At 40.7% G+C, this 21,176-nt stretch overlaps 2 protein-coding genes across 2 annotated transcripts; both read right to left on the bottom strand.

Moving 5' to 3' along the window:
- Positions 1–357: 357 nt before the first annotated feature.
- Positions 358–13,626, bottom strand: LOC146714778 (uncharacterized). The gene is made up of 12 exons (XM_085451108.1): positions 13,570–13,626; positions 13,420–13,491; positions 6,683–6,785; positions 6,469–6,590; positions 6,233–6,303; positions 5,940–6,065; positions 4,915–5,010; positions 4,623–4,754; positions 4,409–4,543; positions 4,258–4,295; positions 3,278–3,318; positions 358–3,194 (listed from the first exon to the last, which is right to left on the bottom strand). The coding sequence occupies exons 2-12, from the start codon at positions 13,436–13,438 to the stop codon at positions 1,585–1,587; spliced, it is 2,493 nt and encodes an 830-aa protein (XP_085307234.1). The 5' UTR covers positions 13,439–13,491; positions 13,570–13,626; the 3' UTR covers positions 358–1,584.
- Positions 13,627–16,270: 2,644 nt separating this feature from the next.
- On the bottom strand, positions 16,271–18,745 carry LOC146714777 (uncharacterized). Its single transcript, XM_085451118.1, has 3 exons — positions 18,690–18,745; positions 18,269–18,560; positions 16,271–16,558 (listed from the first exon to the last, which is right to left on the bottom strand). The coding sequence occupies exons 2-3, from the start codon at positions 18,501–18,503 to the stop codon at positions 16,428–16,430; spliced, it is 366 nt and encodes a 121-aa protein (XP_085307244.1). The 5' UTR covers positions 18,504–18,560; positions 18,690–18,745; the 3' UTR covers positions 16,271–16,427.
- Between the last annotated feature and the right edge of the window lie 2,431 nt (positions 18,746–21,176).

Here is a 21,176-nt window from a genome sequence, read left to right as displayed (position 1 = left end):
TATGACAGGTTTGAATTACCTTTTAATATATTCACAGTTTGTGTACAATTAACAATTAGAACAGCTCCAAGGCTTTAAGTTGCCCACCACTGGATATGCATATTTACATTAAATGAGAAGCATATTACAGGGAACAGCTGATAAACACTCCCCAATCAGAAGAACACTAGATACTAGTGTATTATTGTCAACAGAAACTGGGTGAAGCCCAAAATGAAACTAACTAACCCAAGAATTAATAGCTAAAACTGAACTACAATGTGCATTGTAGTCATAGTTAAAGAGGTTTAGTGTGTGTTCTGTGTTTTAGTAGCTGCAATTCCAGCAGAACAAAAGAGACTTAGCAGCAGATTAGAATCAAGTGAAAAAACATTTATATATTTTCTGCCTCAAGTGAACACATTCCAGTGACAACACAATGAACTATTTACAGAGCTGCAATTTTATAGGTGTAGTCCATTTGTGATCTTAGTAGAGAATCTATATTACACCTAAAAATGCTGTAAATAAGACAATCAGTGAAATTCTGAGGTTAATTTGAAACTGAAACTTTGAACACAACCTGCTCCTAATCAGGTTATGTGATCAAAATCAGGTTAGTAAACACAAATTAAATAGACTCCAGAAGTATGAAGAATAAAGCTCAAATGTGAATGAAGACCGAGAACAAAAAAGAACAATGAAAACCAACAAAATTCATAAAAGAATAAAAGAAAAAGAAAATAATAAAAAATATGATCATGTTCAGTTAATCAAGAACAACAACATAAGCTACTTGAATATTTGTTAAACAGTTAGGTAAAAAGCAATTTGGGAAAATAATAGTGATAACAATAATAAGAATAAGAATAAGAATAAGAATAAGAATAAGAATAAGAATTTTCCATTAACTAAATCTTAAATAGTCTGTCATTTCTTCAGTGTGACATCAGGTTTTTGCAAACAATAACTTACAACCACTAGTTTCAGTGTAACATTTATACTTGTGTTCCCTTCAGTGAAAATTAAACAAAAATATGCCACTAGTGGAAATATTATTTTTGCCTCAAAACAGATTACCATTTATACCATTTATACTAAAATCCAAGAAAAGAGGAACGGTCACATGAAAAAACTGATATTAAAAACAATACTGGGAAATATTAAACCGGGAAACAATATTTTTAAGAAATCAGTCTGGTCATTTAACAAACTGCATCACAGTGAAACAGGGTTTATGTCGCAAAATCACAATTAAATGGGATAGAGTAAAAAAAATAGCAAAAATCGTGTTTTCTTTTTCACAGCAAATGATTCTAAAGCTGCTTAAAATAATAAAAATATACTGGTATGTTTTTTTTTGTTGTTGTTTGTTTTGTTTTTGTTTTCTTGCCTCTTTCTTCTTGCTGATAACACACATACTGCATTCTCCAATTAAATCAAAATCAAGATAGTTACACTTATTAAAGAGCTCCGCATATGGCTTGTATGCTACTGATCTCTGTGGCCTGCTTATAATGTCTTCAAATAAAGATGATTCATTTATGCTGAATTATCACAAGTGGAGGCTTGTAAAATATATAATCTTTTAAAAAATATTTCAACTTAATCTGACTCCAAATTCTGGTGTGGCCTTTTCAGTTTTTTCCTTGCCTGCGCAAAAAACCCAGTAGTTTTCTTTTCTTTTGTTTTTAATTTTCTTTCTGTGCTGCCACTGTTTTTTCTTTCTTTCTTTTCTTTTTTTTTTTTTTTTCTTAATGGGATGCACCCACATGTCTCATTTGTTTCATCATATTCTGAACCTGCAGGTTCTATTTCTCCATCATCCATTTCATGATTTTTGTTGTATATTGAAGAACTTGTGTCATTATGTTTTTGTTCTTCTCTTTTGGTTCTTCTTTTCTGCTGCTCTGGCAAACTTGACTCATTCGGTTTAACTCCTCCAGGCTTGATAGCATTGTTTGCCTGCACTTTAGTTTCAGTCTTTCCTTCATTATTTTTGACATGTCTCTCAGAGCTGCCCTGTGAGGTTTTCTCTACAGTTTCTATTCCCGTGTTCTTCAGCTTTGTCCCAGAATGCTCTCCATCAGGGTTCTGCTTTTTTTCTACAGAAGTTATTTGAACGTTTCCTGACTTCTGTGAACCACGTCCTCCTTCTGTGATTTCCTTAATCTCAGTGCTGACCTTTGGTTGACAATTCTCTGCTTTTGTTTTTTCATTAGTACCAAAATCCTGGTTTTCTTTCTGTATTTCTATAGTTTCTGATCCTGCTGGTCTCTGAAGGGATTTCTCTCTTATCTGAATTTGTTCAGTATTTCCTTCATATTCTTCCTCCACATCAACATCTTTTTGTGTTTTAGCAGCACCAATTACCTTCTCTGCTGTGTTTTCCCCAAAATTACTGTGGTCACCTTTATTAGCTCCTTTTATTTCTGTCCTGTCCTCCTCCATATCACTGATTTCTCTCTCTACACAAGCATCATTATTTGAATGTGTAACACTGATATCCTGCATGTTCAATGTATCACTGTATCCATGTTCATGAATCTGATCATCTTTTATTATGTTTTCTTTTCTAACATCAACTGTTTCTTTATTTCGAAGTGTGTCACAGCACATCACTGCTGTTGGTTTATCAGCACTAATCTTTCCTTTTGCATCGTTTTGAAAATCTGTTTTTGTTTTCGCCTCCTCAGTGTGACTACAGTCGTAATAAATTTCAACTGTTTGTTTATCCTCCTGATGTTCATATATGTTCTCTCTAACAGCTGGAGGATCTGCATGGCTTTTTTTCTCTGACTGTTTATCTTCGGCTTTATCTGATTTACCATCCATTAATTTACTCATCTCATACTGTCTGTTTAGTTCATCACATACTGCTGATGTGTCACTGACATCAAGTTTAAAATCAGGATTAATTTCTGGCCTGTTCTTTTTAGCATCATCCACTTCTGTATGTTTTTGATCCAGGTCATCACTTCCAGTGGTTCCATTGTCCTTATTTAGTTCTTTGTCCGGAGGATCCACATTACAAGGGGTGTCAGGTGATCCCCCTGCTTCTTGTAAGCGAGCAGCCTTTGGATTATCCTCGGTGTCTTTCTCCTCCGCGTCTTCTCTCTTTCTCTTATTTTTCCCATCTTGACTCTGATCATATTCACTACTGATGGTGGGTGGTTCACTGATGGACACATCTGTGGACTCTTGAATACCAGTATCTAAGGCATGAAGCACAAAGCAAAAACAAAGTCATGCAGGCACCAAACAGCTGAAGAAACCACAATAAAATATCTGCTCTTACCTTTCTTTTTCCTGTAAAACAGAAGATATGCAGTCTGGAACCTAATGGACAAATATGATATATGTTACTGTCGCATGCAGTGATTTATTTGGCTAATATTTTAAAACAGATTTATTTTTTGCAGCAGTGTTTTCTGACTTATTAATATGTGTCTGTGTATGTTGATATTTTTCTAATAGCGTAAATATTTAAAGATACACCTGTTTACATTTTCTTCATTCATTTTATTATTTTCGCTTTTGCACAGGAGAGTTTTAGGGATAGAGTTGAAACAATACTTTAACATGTAGCACAGTATATTTGAGAAAAGTGTATTGAATGCATGTTTTGTTTGATACAAATGCGACTCTACGCTGGGGCAAGAGGGGGCGTTGCCCCCTGAAACAAACATCCTGCCCCCTTAAGTCAAACTTTTTGAAGTTGTTAAAGAAAATAATAGATAATAAATAGAATAATAGACAAACTGAATATGGATAAGAATTACTACAGTAGCTGAAATATCAGCTGGTTTCATGTCTCGTTTATTCTTTTCCTCTGTGCTCTGTTTAAGCGCATCCAATCTACAATCTACAATTTTTTTATTACTATGCATGTATTATGTATTGTCTATGTATTGTCTTTTTTAATATATATATATAACTTGGCCTACCCTTTTTTAATTTTGTTAATATTGGGAATAGTGAGTAGTACTATTGTTGGGTTTAAACATATTTAATGTAGGACATCCAATTAAGGTAAATTTCATGTTTTTTTGTTGTTGTTAGAATCTCACGAGCAATATTTTATTTTATTTTTTCTTCTTTTGTTTTTAATGAGGTCAGGGGGTTTGCGTGCCTCAGTTACCCTAAAAGCTAGATTAGCTACATTTATGTCTGCCCACATATATATAGATTTCTAGAACGGCCATGGATGCGAACGTGAAAAGTTATGAAATAATTGGAAAATAATGTACAGTGAGGATACAAAGCACAAAAACTTACCTCTCAGTGGTATCCAGCTGGAATGGCTGATAGTCAGCCTGATGATGGAAAAAATAATAAAGTTTGACATGATGGATTTGTTTGGCCACTGTAAGTCATGAGTAATGTAAACTATTTTTTGTATCAACAATGAATGAGTGTTTAGTCCTACCTCTGTGACAATGGTATCATCAAATTGATACCATTTGTCTCCATGTTCCTCCTGGATCTTGATTGTTGCACTGTAATGTCCACCTCTCAGATCCCCAAAATGATCCACAAACGCATACAGTTCATATGTCTGACTCTGATTACCAAAGGAAAAACAGAAAGCATCAGAATGACTGAAGAAAACAAACAGGATTGTGATAAAATACTAAAAATACCTCTGGTATCTGCAGCCTGTAGGGAACCTTCACAGAACAGGTGATTTTGATGTATGACATGTAATTATAGTTGAACTCAAACCTCTTCAGCATCAGACACAAAACATCTGGATGATGCTTTATTACATCTGTCTGAATGAAAAACATTCAATTCAGTTCAGTTTTATTCATACAACACGAAATCACAATAACAGTCGCCTCAAGGAGTTTGTCTGTTCCCAATACATGTTAATATGCTTGAGTAATTGTATTTAATGAATCATAAAACAATCATAAACTTCTTTATACTCACCATAGTAGCATCAACTTTGTCATCACACTGCTCACAGTACATCTGATTTTCTCCACAGAAATCTGAAGGTTTAAAAAACTCTCCAATTCCTTCTTCCTGAAAAATAAATACACCCATGTTATTTAAAATCAGCTCAAACAATCATGTGATGACCAGTGAAGTGAAGAATGTTTCCACGAGGAGGAAGATTTAAACATGACCTACTAACTTTATTAATTCAGACTCAAAGGTTAAGATATATTGCTTAAGAGAAAAGTGAAAAAAATCCAAACCAGTAAACATATATACAACTTCTCATGTTAGCATTCATTTGGACTGTAGGAGCTGATTTAAATAATTTTTAGCTTAACCAGTTACCTGATATAAAATTGCCACACCAGCTTTTTTTTGTAGTTTTGCCTCCGTACACCACCACAGTGGATTGTAAATCAGTCAGTATGTGACTGAAGTGCAGACTTTCAGGTTTAATTCAATGATTTTTAAAAATAATTTTGTATGACCTGTATCAAAATTACAGCTTTTTTTTGGACACAGATCCCACTTTTTCAAATTAATTGGACAACTGACTGACAAGCAATTTTTTGGTGAGATCAGGACTATTTGCTTGTTCTTTCATGACAAAGTCAGCATATATACTATCTAAGATTGATTCAAAGTGTCGAATGTGTGCTTTATATCTTATTGCTTTAATTTTAATTTAATATAAATTGTGAAACCCAAAGATACGTTAGTGCAAGTCAGAGAGGCCATGATTAATATAAAAAATCTTCAGGATTCCATTTTTTTCAGAGATCATTGCTATACATTTTCCTGCTACATAATCAGACAAAGCACTGCACAGAATCCACTTAAGCAAAGCTAAATGCAGTGGATAGAATAAAACAGTCATCATTTACTGAGCGAAATATGAAAAGATTATATATCTTTTACTGGCAAAAGGATGTAAGGTCAAAACAATTTCTCACAGCTGCTACATCCTGAGAATAGAAACATGCAGAGAAGTTTGCAGCTTGTCAGATCCTTACCACACTGTAGTCTTCACTGCAGGAATCCACCAGTGAAAGAGGAAGATGCCAAAATGGTGCATCTCCATCAGTCTGTATATGACTTTTAGAACAGGTGGTCTTGTTTGCTAACTGACCGTGAAAGATCTGAAAATACAGATGCACAAAAATCTGTTCATTTTCTTTCAGTTATAATTAGATAGCATTTGTTCACAACAAAAGTTGACAAAGCATTTTATACTGTAAGACAAAGACCCCTGAATTAAAAAGTTATATATTGATCCAGTGTATAGATATATCAATGAAGACCTTACCTCTGATGCATCAGGACTGGTCATTCTTAAAATCCTCTCAAAGTACTCTGCAGCATCCTGCTGTTCATTCACTGTGATAAATGCATGTTATTATTATTTTTAAGTCATTTTGTAATTTCAACCTACAATTTTCCATTGTTATAATGATGAAACATTTGAATAAATAATAGTAATATGTTTAAAGTTATACAGTGCTCAGGAATTTACAGTGTTAAAAAAGTTTTGTTGTTCTGTACCGTTGTTGATGCCCATCTTCTTTGTTATTTTATATGTGTATGTTGTATCCTTATGTAAGTTATCAAATAAGACTTTCAGATGATGATCAAGGAAGTCAGTGTTAGGATTTTTTTCAGAGTACCTACACAGGAAGTAAACATGAGTGATTAACAAATGCATCCTAAACTTCATATATGATAAATACAGAATCACACTTAAAGCTGGACAACAAACTTTTTCACAGCCTCTCTGAAGTCTTTGGTCATGAACAGCACCTGCAGCACACTGTTCAAGTAACATGTGGATCCTTGTTTCATCAGACCATGGTACCTGTTAGCTGATGGGAAGAAAGAATGCATGCAAAGAAGCTATATATTTAAAACGTTAGTCTTGATCATAAAATACCATAGAAGAGAAACAATCCAAAACAGTCAAACCAATATATATATATAACTAAACACCCAGCACGCCCCTGTGGACGGTCAATCCTTCAAGCTCGGGTCCTCTACCAGAGGCCTGGGAGCTTGAGGGTCCTGCGCAATATCTTAGCTGTTCCCAGGACTGCGCTCTTCTGGACAGAGATCTCCGATGTTATTCCCAGGATCTGTTGGAGCCACTCGCCTAGCTTGGGAGTCACCGCACCTAGTGCTCCGATTACCACGGGGACCACCGTTACCTTCACCCTCCACATCCTCTCGAGCTCTTCTCTGAGCCCTTGGTATTTCTCCAGCTTCTCGTGTTCCTTCTTCCTGATATTGCTGTCATTCGGAACCGCTACATCGATCACTACGGCCGTCTTCTTCTGTTTGTCTACCACCACTATGTCCGGTTGGTTAGCCACCACCATTTTGTCCGTCTGTATCTGGAAGTCCCACAGGATCTTAGCTCGGTCATTCTCCACCACCCTTGGGGGCATCTCCCATTTTGACCTCGGGACTTCCAGGTTATACTCGGCACAGATGTTCCTGTACACTATGCCGGCCACTTGGTTATGGCGTTCCATGTATGCCTTGCCTGCTAGCATCTTGCACCCTGCTGTTATGTGCTGGATTGTCTCTGGGGCATCTTTACACAGCCTGCACCTGGGGTCTTGCCTGGTGTGATAGACCCCAGCCTCTATGGATCTTGTGCTCAGAGCTTGTTCTTGTGCTGCCATGATTAGTGCCTCTGTGCTGTCTTTCAGTCCAGCTTTGTCCAGCCACTGGTAGGATTTCTGGATATCAGCCACCTCCTCTATCTGCCGGTGGTACATACCGTGCAGGGGCTTGTCCTTCCATGATGGTTCCTCGTCTCCCTCCTCTTTCTTGGGTTTCTGCTGCCTGAGGTATTCACTGAGCACTCGGTCAGTTGGGGCCATCTTCCCAATGTATTCTTGGATGTTCGTTGTCTCATCCTGGACTGTGGTGCTGACACTCACCAGTCCCCGGCCCCCTTCCTTCCGCTTAGCGTACAGCCTCAGGGTGCTGGACTTGGGGTGAAACCCTCCATGCATGGTGAGGAGCTTTCTTGTCTTTATGTCAGTGGCTTCTATCTCCTCCTTTGGCCAGCCTATTACCCCAGCAGGGTACCTGATCACGGGCAGGGCGTACGTGTTGATGGCCCGGATCTTGTTCTTACCATTCAGCTGACTCCTCAGGACTTGCCTGACCCTCTGCAGGTACTTGGTGGTTGCAGCTTTTCTAGCGGCCTCTTCATGGTTCCCATTTGCTTGCGGGATCCCCAGGTACTTGTAACTGTCCTCTATGTCTGCAATGTTGCCTTCTGGTAGTTCAATCCCCTCAGTTCTGACTACCTTCCCTCTCTTTGTTGCCATCCGGCTACACTTCTCCAGTCCGAACGACATTCCAATGTCATTGCTGTATAGCCTGGTAGTGTGGATCAGTGAATCGATGTCTCGTTCACTCTTGGCATACAGCTTGATGTCATCCATGTACAGGAGGTGGCTGACAACTGCTCCGTTCCGTAGTCGGTATCCGTAGCCAGTCTTGTTAATGATCTCACTGAGGGGGTTCAGGCCTATGCAGAACAGCAGTGGGGACAGAGCATCTCCTTGGTAGATCCCGCACTTGATGGTGACTTGTGCTATGGGCTTGGAGTTGGCCTCTAGTGTTGTACGCCACATCCCCATTGAGTTCCTGATGAAGGCTCTTAGGGTCCCATTCATCTTGTACAATTCTAGGCATTCCAGTATCCAGCTGTGGGGCATTGAGTCATAGGCCTTCTTGTAATCAATCCAGGCAGTGCACAGGTTGGTCAGTCTGGTCTTGCAGTCTCGGCTGATTGTTCTGTCTACCAGTAGCTGGTGTTTTGCGCCTCTGGTATTCTTGCCAATTCCTTTCTGTGTCCCGCTCATGTATTGACCCATGTGCCTGTTCATCTTAGCCGATATGATGCCTGACAGGAGCTTCCATGTAGTACTGAGGCAGGTTATTGGTCGGTAGTTGGAGGGGACCGGTCCCTTCTTGGGGTCCTTGGGGATCAGGACCGTCCGGCCTTCAGTTAGCCATTCCGGGTGTTTCTCGTTAACTAGCAGCTGGTTCATTTGTGCTGCCAGACGCTCGTGGAGTGCAGTCAGCTTCTTCAGCCAGTAGGCGTGAACCATGTCGGGCCCTGGTGCTGTCCAACTCTTCATACTGGAGACCCTTTCTTGGATATCTGCCACTGTGATGGTTACTGGACCCTGTTCAGGGAGGTCGCTGTGGTCTGCCCTCAGATCCTCTAGCCACTGAGCATTGCCGTTATGGGTTGCGTCCTTCTCCCATATGCTCTTCCAGTATTGCTCCGTCTCCAGCCTTGGTGGTGCTGTTCTCTTATTGTTCCCTTGCCACTGAGAGTACACCTTTGCTGGTTCTGTGGAGAACAGCTGGTTTATTCTCCTGCCTTCTATCTCTCTGGTGTACCTCCTCAAGCGGCTGGCCAAGGCTGTGAGTCTTTGCTTGGCAGTTTCCAAGGCCTCAGGTATGGACAGCTTGCTGTATTTCTTAGGCACCTTATTTGTCGCACCTTGCTGCAACTCCGTTAGTTGGCTACTTTGATCTTGCCCTCTAGCCTCCTTCTCCATGGAGGGTACTGCCCCTTGTCGCTGTTCAACTTGTAGCCAAGCATCTCACTGATCACTGCTGCCGTATTGTAGATCAGCTTGTTAGTGTCGGTAATCGTGGTTGTAGGTATTGCCCGTAGTGCTGCATTAACATCATCGTGAAGTCCCTTCTGAGGGTACTTCACGTAATCTTGGTAACCGGCTACGGGGGATCCAGGTTTCAAGCTTGGCCATGATCCTATTTTTCAGGTCAGTTCCTCTCGCACTCAACGATCCTTCTCCTATCGCATCCGAAAGAAGGGACTGCTCTCACAGCTAGAGATTGACGAGGTACAACACAAATGCTATGGCAAGGAGGAGTCAGGACGCCAGGTCAGGGGGGCGATATCATCACCCCCACCCGAGATTGGGTACATAGCCCCAAGTGCGATAGGAGAAGGATCGTTGAGTGCGAGAGGAACTGACCTGAAAAATAGGATCATGGCCAAGCTTGAAACCTGGATCCCCCGTAGCCGGTTACCAAGATTACGTGAAGTACCCTCAGAAGGGACTTCACGATGATGTTAATGCAGCACTACGGGCAATACCTACAACCACGATTACCGACACTAACAAGCTGATCTACAATACGGCAGCAGTGATCAGTGAGATGCTTGGCTACAAGTTGAACAGCGACAAGGGGCAGTACCCTCCATGGAGAAGGAGGCTAGAGGGCAAGATCAAAGTAGCCAACTAACGGAGTTGCAGCAAGGTGCGACAAATAAGGTGCCTAAGAAATACAGCAAGCTGTCCATACCTGAGGCCTTGGAAACTGCCAAGCAAAGACTCACAGCCTTGGCCAGCCGCTTGAGGAGGTACACCAGAGAGATAGAAGGCAGGAGAATAAACCAGCTGTTCTCCACAGAACCAGCAAAGGTGTACTCTCAGTGGCAAGGGAACAATAAGAGAACAGCACCACCAAGGCTGGAGACGGAGCAATACTGGAAGAGCATATGGGAGAAGGATGCAACCCATAACGGCAATGCTCAGTGGCTAGAGGATCTGAGGGCAGACCACAGCGACCTCCCTGAACAGGGTCCAGTAACCATCACAGTGGCAGATATCCAAGAAAGGGTCTCCAGTATGAAGAGTTGGACAGCACCAGGGCCCGACATGGTTCACGCCTACTGGCTGAAGAAGCTGACTGCACTCCACGAGCGTCTGGCAGCACAAATGAACCAGCTGCTAGTTAACGAGAAACACCCGGAATGGCTAACTGAAGGCCGGACGGTCCTGATCCCCAAGGACCCCAAGAAGGGACCGGTCCCCTCCAACTACCGACCAATAACCTGCCTCAGTACTACATGGAAGCTCCTGTCAGGCATCATATCGGCTAAGATGAACAGGCACATGGGTCAATACATGAGCGGGACACAGAAAGGAATTGGCAAGAATACCAGAGGCGCAAAACACCAGCTACTGGTAGACAGAACAATCAGCCGAGACTGCAAGACCAGACTGACCAACCTGTGCACTGCCTGGATTGATTACAAGAAGGCCTATGACTCAATGCCCCACAGCTGGATACTGGAATGCCTAGAATTGTACAAGATGAATGGGACCCTAAGAGCCTTCATCAGGAACTCAATGGGGATGTGGCGTACAACACTAGAGGCCAACTCCAAGCCCATAGCACAAGTCACCATCAAGTGCGGGATCTACCAAGGAGATGCTCTGTCCCCACTGCTGTTCTGCATAGGCCTGAACCCCCTCAGTGAGATCATTAACAAGACTGGCTACGGATACCGACTACGGAACGGAGCAGTTGTCAGCCACCTCCTGTACATGGATGACATCAAGCTGTATGCCAAGAGTGAACGAGACATCGATTCACTGATCCACACTACCAGGCTATACAGCAATGACATTGGAATGTCGTTCGGACTGGAGAAGTGTAGCCGGATGGCAACAAAGAGAGGGAAGGTAGTCAGAACTGAGGGGATTGAACTACCAGAAGGCAACATTGCAGACATAGAGGACAGTTACAAGTACCTGGGGATCCCGCAAGCAAATGGGAACCATGAAGAGGCCGCTAGAAAAGCTGCAACCACCAAGTACCTGCAGAGGGTCAGGCAAGTCCTGAGGAGTCAGCTGAATGGTAAGAACAAGATCCGGGCCATCAACACGTACGCCCTGCCCGTGATCAGGTACCCTGCTGGGGTAATAGGCTGGCCAAAGGAGGAGATAGAAGCCACTGACATAAAGACAAGAAAGCTCCTCACCATGCATGGAGGGTTTCACCCCAAGTCCAGCACCCTGAGGCTGTACGCTAAGCGGAAGGAAGGGGGCCGGGGACTGGTGAGTGTCAGCACCACAGTCCAGGATGAGACAACGAACATCCAAGAATACATTGGGAAGATGGCCCCAACTGACCGAGTGCTCAGTGAATACCTCAGGCAGCAGAAACCCAAGAAAGAGGAGGGAGACGAGGAACCATCATGGAAGGACAAGCCCCTGCACGGTATGTACCACCGGCAGATAGAGGAGGTGGCTGATATCCAGAAATCCTACCAGTGGCTGGACAAAGCTGGACTGAAAGACAGCACAGAGGCACTAATCATGGCAGCACAAGAACAAGCTCTGAGTACAAGATCCATAGAGGCTGGGGTCTATCACACCAGGCAAGACCCCAGGTGCAGGCTGTGTAAAGATGCCCCAGAGACAATCCAGCACATAACAGCAGGGTGCAAGATGCTAGCAGGCAAGGCATACATGGAACGCCATAACCAAGTGGCCGGCATAGTGTACAGGAACATCTGTGCCGAGTATAACCTGGAAGTCCCGAGGTCAAAATGGGAGATGCCCCCAAGGGTGGTGGAGAATGACCGAGCTAAGATCCTGTGGGACTTCCAGATACAGACGGACAAAATGGTGGTGGCTAACCAACCGGACATAGTGGTGGTAGACAAACAGAAGAAGACGGCCGTAGTGATCGATGTAGCGGTTCCGAATGACAGCAATATCAGGAAGAAGGAACACGAGAAGCTGGAGAAATACCAAGGGCTCAGAGAAGAGCTCGAGAGGATGTGGAGGGTGAAGGTAATGGTGGTCCCCGTGGTAATCGGAGCACTAGGTGCGGTGACTCCCAAGCTAGGCGAGTGGCTCCAGCAGATCCCGGGAACAACATCGGAGATCTCTGTCCAGAAGAGCGCAGTCCTGGGAACAGCTAAGATACTGCGCAGGACCCTCAAGCTCCCAGGCCTCTGGTAGAGGACCCGAGCTTGAAGGATAAACCGCCCACAGTGGCGAGTGGGGAATTTTTTATTTTTTTACATATACATATATTATGAGTTTAACTGGGTATTTATTTCCAATATTGATATTACTATAAAATAATTTCTTTGATGTGATCGGCTGATTGGGAAAGCACGTGCTGATTTATATTGTGTTCCAAAATTTACAGTGCAGGGATAAAGAGAGCTAATAAGTCCAAAGAACTGCCTGTAAACTTCCAAAATAAATTACGTTGACCTATAGATCAGGGCTATTTAGGCTTGGAGCATTGCCAGGAGTGTAGTGGCTTTAGTAAGTGGTAAACTAGAACAAGCAAAACTCTTTCTTTAGAGTCCAGTGTCTGTCCAAACTAAGTAATCAACCTAGTGCAGGAAATTGGTTAGAAAAAAGAATCTGAAAATAACTTCAGAAATTCTAAGAGAGATCTATAATTCAGCAGTTTTCTGTCTATTAAACATTTATGATGATAAGGATGTTGATGTAGGCTAAATGGAAAAAAGCCAGCACTCCAATTACATGAGTACTAAAAAGACAAAAAGGAAATCGAAATTTCTGTACGCTGGATAATTGTACAACTTCAACAATACGTCTGAGTAGGAAAACAAAAAAACCTCTAAATATTTTCTAAAATCGTTGAAATATTTGTTATAAACAATACCTCTGTTGTGTCCGCTCATTTTCCGTGCCGTCCTGCGATCACTTCACTTCTGCACTGCTAAAGAAACCTCACCTTAAAAAGAAATAAACCGCAATTAATAGCGGTAAGAAAACACTAAACAGCAACTAAACAACAACAACACATACAAACCTTTAGAAACTATTTAGTTTACTCTCGACGCCAACAAGCAAACAAGCAAACTGCGACCGGCAGATTAAGTGAATTTAAAAGCCCCGGAATACTTTCTCTTTCTCTTCTAGTCGAGTTGCTGCAATGTTGCATTCATGCTGTGTTGGAAATCTCGAAATCATCAAAAGACAGCTATGACTGACAATTATATACAGTTATTTCCTTTTCAGAACCCGATTATTAAAAATGTGAATGAAGAACACGTTACATGTCCTGTCTTAAAAACACATGTGAATTAACCCAGGAGCTTTTAACATGGACTCCTTCTACACTTTAGTTCCGGCATTTATTTTTAGCTTAGGACCTGAAATTAGTGTAAGATCAATTGGGTTGAATTTGAAATTTAAATAAGACCGTGAACGCAGCACACGAAGTAATTAAACGAAGCAGGGCGTAAAGTTTCCTTTGGATTTCATTTTTATACAGTACACAGCTTATACTATGGTGTTAATATACCTCCATAAGAAAATATGTGTTGTGAAAAGTATCCATCTACATCATCTACGCCACTTCGAAATGCAGCAAGTGTTTTTATCCATGGAATAATTTTTATCACAGACTTTCAGTCTACACGTTCAAACCATCAATGTGTCTTTTAGACCCCATTCCTACAAAACTGCTCAAAGAATTCCTGCCATTAATTAATTCTTCGATCTTAAATATGATCAACCTATCTCTAATAATCGGCTATGTACCACAGGCCTTCGAGGTGGCTGTAGTTAAACTTTTACTCAAAAAGCCATCTCTAGACCCAGCAGTCTTAGCTAATTATAGGTCAATCTCCAACCTTCCTTTCATATCAAAAATCCTTGAAAGAGTAGTTGTCAAACAGCTAACAGATCATCTGCAGAGGAATGGCTTATTTGAAGAGTTTCAGTCAGGTTTCAGAGCTCATCACAGCACAGAAACAGCTTTAGTGAAGGTTACAAATGATCCTCTTATGGCCTCTGACAGTGGACTCATCTCTGTGCTTGTCCTGCTAGACCTTAGTGCAGCATTCGATACTGTTGACCATAATATCCTATTAGAGCGATTAGAACATGCTGTAGGTTTTACAGGTACTGCGCTGCAGTGGTTTGTATCATATCTATCTAATTTGTACATGTAAAGGGAGAGTCCTCTTCACACACTGAGGTCAAAAGTGTTCTACAGGGTTCAGTGCTAGGACCAATTCTGTTTACATTATACATGCTTCCCTTAGGCAGCATCATTAGAAGACATAGCATACATTTTCACTGCTATGCAGTTGACACCCAGCTCTATCTGTCCATGAAGCCAGATAACACACACCAATTAGTTAAACTGCAGAAATGTCTTAAAGACATAAAGACCTGGATGGCTGCTAACTTTCTGCTTCTTAATTCAGATCAAACTGAGGTTATTGTACTCGGCCCTGAAAATCTTAGAAATATGACATCTAACCAGATTCTTACTCTGGATGGCATTACCTTGGCCTCCAGTAACGCTGTGAGGAACCTTGGAGTCATTTTTGACCAGGACATGTCCTTCAACGCACATATTAAACAAATATGTAAGACTGCTTTCTTCCATTTGCGCAACATCTCTAAAATTAGAAATATCCTGTCTCAGAGTGATGCTGAAAAACTAGTTCATGCATTTATTACTTCCAGGCTGGACTACTGCAATTCATTATTATCAGGATGTCCAAAAAACTCGCTGAAAAGCCTTCAGCTAATCCAAAATGCTGCAGCAAGAGTACTGACAGGGACTAGAAAGAGAGAGCATATTTCTCCTGTTTTGGCTTCCCTTCATTGGCTTCCTGTTAAATCCAGAATTGAGTTCAAAATCCTGCTCCTCACATACAAGGTCTTAAATAATCAGGCCCCATCTTATCTTAATGACCTTGTAGTACCATATCACCCTATTAAAGCACTTCGCTCTCGCTCTGCAGGCCTACTTGTTGTTCCTAGAGTATTTAAAAGTAGAATGGGAGGGAGAGCCTTCAGTTTTCAGGCCCCTCTTCTGTGGAACCAGCTTCCAGTTTGGATTCGGGAGACAGACACTATCTCTACTTTCAAGATTAGGCTTCAAACTTTCCTTTTTGCTAAAGCATATAGTTAGGGCTGGACCAGGTGACCCTGAATCCTCCCTTAGTTATGCTGCAATAGACATAGGCTGCCGGGGATTCCCATGATGCATTGAGTTTTTCCTTTCCAGTCACCTTTCTCACTCACTATGTATTAACAGACCTCTCTGCATTGAATCATATCTGTTATTAACCTCTGTCTCTCTTCCACAGCATGTCTTTTATCCTGTCTTCCATCTCTCACCCCAACCGGTCGCAGCAGATGGCCCCGCCCCTCCCTGAGCCTGGTTCTGCCGGAGGTTTCTTCCTGTTAAAAGGGAGTTTTTACTTCCAACTGTCGCCAAAGTGCTTGCTCATAGGGGGTCATATGATTGTTGGGGTTTTCTTTGTATCTATGAAGCGCCTTGAGGCGACTTTTGTTGTGATTTGGCGCTACATAAATAAAATTGAATTGAATTGAATTGAACTATGCTTCTTGTTCATGATTCAGGGAACCCACTGGTGGATATACCTTAGGCTACAGTATTTGTGAGAAAATGTGCCCTGCATTTATTTAACTTATTAATACGGCTTCTGTTTTCCAAGGACCTCCAAATATGCATGCTTAATCAAAGATGACACATTTGAAATAATACAATTTTATTTTATTCATCAGTGAAAAATGACTGTATCAAAAGTGATTTAAAACAAGTCTTATATGTACGGTAAACAGTGGCAGGAGTTTTCAGGAGGAGTCAACGGCATTGGCAGCTGTAGGTGGAGCCTGTCTCAGTCAAGCTCTCAGTCCTCCGGGAAGTCTCAGCACTACTTGGATAACAGACATATGCTGGATTCCATATTCAGACAGTGCCTTCTTGTCTTCATCCAGATTCTTGTCTGTGAATATCAGCCGCAGATTCCCATCTAACACACACACACACAGAGCGAGTGAGAGAGAGAGAGAATAAGAGAGTTACTACTTTTTCTGTGTTAACGATCCACTTTACTAAACTAAATAATTAAATAAATCTATAGCAAAATGCTACTAAAATGCTTCTTATCAATAAATAAATAAACAAAGCTTCATAATCTAATAATAGTCTTCAGTGGCGGTCTCTGGGCAAACACTCCCTCTGGCACCCCCCCGCCCCCCCCCCCCCCCCCCCAACAAACACACACACACACACACACACGCGCGCACACACACACACACACAAAACATATTAAGGATTGTACATTAACATAAACTGTTGTACACACACACACACATATATGAAGACAGAGAGTATGCATAGTATGCAAATGGCCACCAAACAGCCATCATAATTCGTCATACAATGAGAACAGGACAAATCAACAATTGACAATGACTATTTAATATTAAAATCTGTAACATATTGTATTGTTTGGAGTTTAGTCTGTTACTGTTGCTATTTTTACCATTTCTTCTTGGAGCAACGGTAACCCACATTATTTCCTTAGGGATTAATAAAGTATTCTGATTCTGATTGTTTCAGGATGACCTGCCATTATCCAATGACACATCTGCTTACCCGTATCTTTTGCTCATTTCTCCTCCTCTTCTTTTCTTTTTTCTAAACTGAGAATCTGATGGCTTTGAACTTTTCTTGTCCATCTTCCATTAGTTTTAATTTTGCACTCCAGTATGAACTCCCTCAATCCGAGGATCACCACAACATAACCCAACAGAGCTACACCTTAGTTCACAGATTCACTTTGTCTAAGGTGTATTTCTGGGATTTCACACAACCCAGGATTCAAATCATGACTACATGATGGGCTTGGATTTACAACATTATAAATGAAATGTGGTCTATTTGGAAGCAGCAGGGCCCCCTCCCTTTTCGACGGGTTGTGTGTGAGACTTTAAATCAACTGTAAATTATAAATTTTAAATTGTTATTGATCTCTTTACCCCTGGTCCTAAAGTGTATATTTATTTTCTCACTCTTCTTATATTTATTGTTTGTTTACTTGCACTGCTGTAACTGGAGCCTCGTCCTCTCGTCTCTCTATATACTGGACTGTATGTAGCGGAGATGACAATAAAGTTTACTTTGACTTCAGCAGCGAGCAGGCGCACCGAGGGCTCTCGCGCTCACTTTTCGTGTATAGAATTTCGAAAAAACATCGGTGCAAATTATAAGTCTGTATTATAATGTCTGGTGTTTTCGTGTTTGTTGGTTTGTTTTTATTTTGCTTTATTTTGCGAGTTGGTTATTAGATGCTGCTCCAGCCAGCCAGAGAATCCCCGGCCGCCCCGCCCTCTCCTCCCTGTGCCGCAAGCAGCACGCGCACCTCGCAAACGGGGGGTGCCCTTACTCCCAGCAAATGGGCGATAGAAAACCGATCGGTGCCTATGACATTTCCTGGCTGACGTCGGTGCAGCATGACTATCAGCATTTTTTTTTTTGCCGATGCCCGTGATGCCGCCCGTGTCGCCCGTATCTAAAACCGCTACTGATAGTCTTGATCCGCCATAACAAATGAAATATCTTTTTAAAAGGAAATTTTGGAACAACCTGAACAATATTAAACCAAGATTCCGAAAATTACACTGAGCTCGTTCATCGTGTCGATAATGTAGGCTAATGGGTGTTTCGGTGTATTTACCTGCAGTCTCCGGAAACTTCTGTCTTATTTTTTCCCTCAGCTGCTCCACTGTCATGCTCTTAAACTGCTCCTCAGTGTTGCTCAGGTCGACGGTCACCTTCCCACCCCTTACTCCAGAAACCACGACCTGGTACAGCTTTCCCATCCTGTGCGCTCCCTCCGCTTCTGCTGCGGACGCTAATAAGGTACTTCTGGGTCTGACGTCATAGGGCTGAGTATTCACTTTCACTTTCATCTAAATGATTGTTTTTACCACTCACGCGTCTTCTTTTTCTTTTTAAATTTTACATAGCTGTATAAAAAAGTGGGTTGGATATATTAGATTTCCTCTACAAAATGCAAATTCGGCTTTTTTTTTTTGTAAAAACAAACAAACGATGAAAAACAAATCTTTTAATGGTGTTTGTGAGAAGCAGTTTACCTATAGTGCCTGTGCTGTGCATCCCTCACCATTTACACACTCAATTGTTCAGTGTGTAAATGCATTTCCTTTTTGGATGTCACACTCTTTGATAGCTGGAAATCACCTAATATGCCAGTTCATGATGAGTGGGCGTGTTTGTTTACCAGCTGTTCCCTTCTCATGCGCATTTCATTAAAAGTCAGGGCTGCAAAAAAAACTCTGTATAAACGCCACTGTAAAATACCTAGGCTATTTGTTTATTTTTATTACTCTTATTTATTAGCATAAAAAAAACTGCTGCCCTCACCATCAGTGCTAAAGAGTAAATAAAGTGAAATAAACATAGAAGAACACAGACCTGCTACACAGCGCTATTTCACGTGACTTCTGGTAACTGCTGGGGGAAACTGAAAGTTAAAAACAAGTCTTGGTGCTGTCAGTGGTGATAACACGGTAGCCTCTGTGTTCACTTCACTTTACTGCATAAACAGAGCTTGTTTATCAACGGAGAGGACGGAGCAGAGAGCTTCTGAGCTAAAATGACTGAAGAGAAAAGATACGACCCCAGAGACACGACGCTGAAATTCGTCAACAGGCCCGATGATCTGGATCCGTTACATAAGAAATAAAAATTAATAATCATAATTGAAGTCCCTTCATTCATGTCTTCTCTTTTTAATAACTGTGTATGATTTGATTTGGAATTATTATAATAAATGCACTGGTTATCCCAATTAAAACCAAATGAAGTGGCATTCCATACACAAGTTTTAATTTTGTGCTAAATTCGGCCTTTGAGCAAAGTAGGTTCTCTTTAACACCGGGCAGGCTTTTCCACACTGTTTAGTTCACTGTCTGCGCTTATTGTTGTTCCTCTCAGCTCCAGTGGAAGGAGACCAGGGTCTCAGAGCAGAGATGTCCTGCGGCCATGCCGTCACCCCGGAGTCGCTTACTGGGTGGTGTTGCAACTTGTTGGATCAGGTATTTTCCAGCTTCTGAATAAAGTCATTGGTTTTATTTAGTTTTACTTTCAGTTTTCTACAAAACTGCGCTACCAAACAAAATGCTGCACTTTAAAGAAATGGTGCAAAGTGTTTCAGAAGTTAATTAATAATTTAAATGTATAATGAAAAATTAGTAAGGTTTTTAAAACAAGGGTATATTTGTAGGCTCAAATATTAGCTGGCATACCTTTTTAAAAATTGGCAAGTGGAGTGAATTATTAAGTAAAGAAAAAGCTCTTATTGTATACCATGTAATCAACACAAAAAGAGGGAGTTGTTCATATATATATATATATATATATATATATATATATATATATATATATATATATATATATATATATATATAATTATCCAGTTACATAAATTTCAGCTTACCATTACTTAACTGTAACCACGCTTGCTACCGTGATATTACTTGGCTATTACATGATTATTACTTTGGTAATTGCATAGTATTAACTTAGAAATTATCTCACTCGTTTCCCTCTTGTAACCCTATTATTACCCCTTTATAATCGACCTGTAATCAAAATAAAAATGGTACCTGAATATTTTAAATGCTTAATTTTGCATTGCTGTAAAATAGAACTATATACCACTCAAAAAATGTGACTGGTTGACTTTTAGAATGCGATGTCTTTTATTAGTTTGTGTCCTCACATATTACACATTATAGGATGGATTGGGGTTTTCTTTTTTTCACATTTTAACTAGCTAATACTCAGGTACTTTTTGATGCATCTGTTATTACAGATCCGGATTCATTTTGATGGTAAGAAACGTGAGTGAAAATTCCAGGGTTTTCTTTCTGTGGATGTTCCCAGTCATTCAGGTCTTCTTTCCAAGCTTCTTAGTTTTCCAGGGTTATTGCCTTAATAGTTTTTGAGATATTTATGTTTAAACATCGCAGCAGATTTCAACGTGTGGAAAAAAAAGGCCTGATTGTTGCTCAACAGCCCATCTTTAAAAATATATATATATCTTGAAAAGTTCTTGATATGTGAAGCTAAAATTTCACAGAACTCATTATAAATGTCCAAATTTTAGTCTATAAAAAATTTATGCAAATCAGAGATGGTCAAGCAGAAAATGTTCTTAAAATTTGATGATATTACACACTTGGTATCATCAAACACTTGGTATGTCACACAAATGGTACTTAAAAAGGGGTACCAGAACTCGAGGGGATTCACTTTGTGAAACCTGACTTTAAACACAAAGCCAATCTAAAAATAGAATTGTTTTAATTTAATTCAAAATTTTTGTGTGATTCTAGACTAGCTTTGGCTAATAACTGCGTGTCAACAGAAAATTTTTTTTTTGATCTTTTGAACTTTCTATTTCAGTATATGAATTTAGCCAAATGTAACATTTTTTTTAAAACACCTGTGCTGTCGGCCTTTTAGGAACTGTAAGTTAATTAAAAATGCTACACTGACATCAGTCACCCCTTTTGTGAGGATGTGATAGTACATTTCTGAAGTACAGGACAAATAAG

This window comes from Copadichromis virginalis, linkage group LG3, assembly GCF_057382275.1.
Source record: "Copadichromis virginalis isolate Kocher_CV1m ecotype Utaka linkage group LG3, C_Virginalis_male_GT1.1, whole genome shotgun sequence".
NCBI lineage: Eukaryota > Metazoa > Chordata > Actinopteri > Cichliformes > Cichlidae > Copadichromis > Copadichromis virginalis.
The sequence above is the reverse complement of the archived record's forward strand: the minus strand, read 5'-3'. Positions and strand labels throughout refer to the sequence as shown.

Coding starts and splice junctions, on each gene's coding strand:
- LOC146714778 (XM_085451108.1), bottom strand. Junction 4,544..4,622: donor ACAGGCTGCAGATACCAGAG/GTATTTTTAGTA, acceptor TTTGGTAATCAG/AGTCAGACATATGAACTGTA. Junction 3,319..4,257: donor CAGCTGGATACCACTGAGAG/GTAAGTTTTTGT, acceptor TTTGTCCATTAG/GTTCCAGACTGCATATCTTC.
- LOC146714777 (XM_085451118.1), bottom strand. CDS start 18,503: ATGAAAGTGAAAGTGAATACTCAGCCCTATGACGTCAGACCCAGAAGT. Junction 16,559..18,268: donor GAAGTTTCCGGAGACTGCAG/GTAAATACACCG, acceptor TGTGTGTGTTAG/ATGGGAATCTGCGGCTGATA.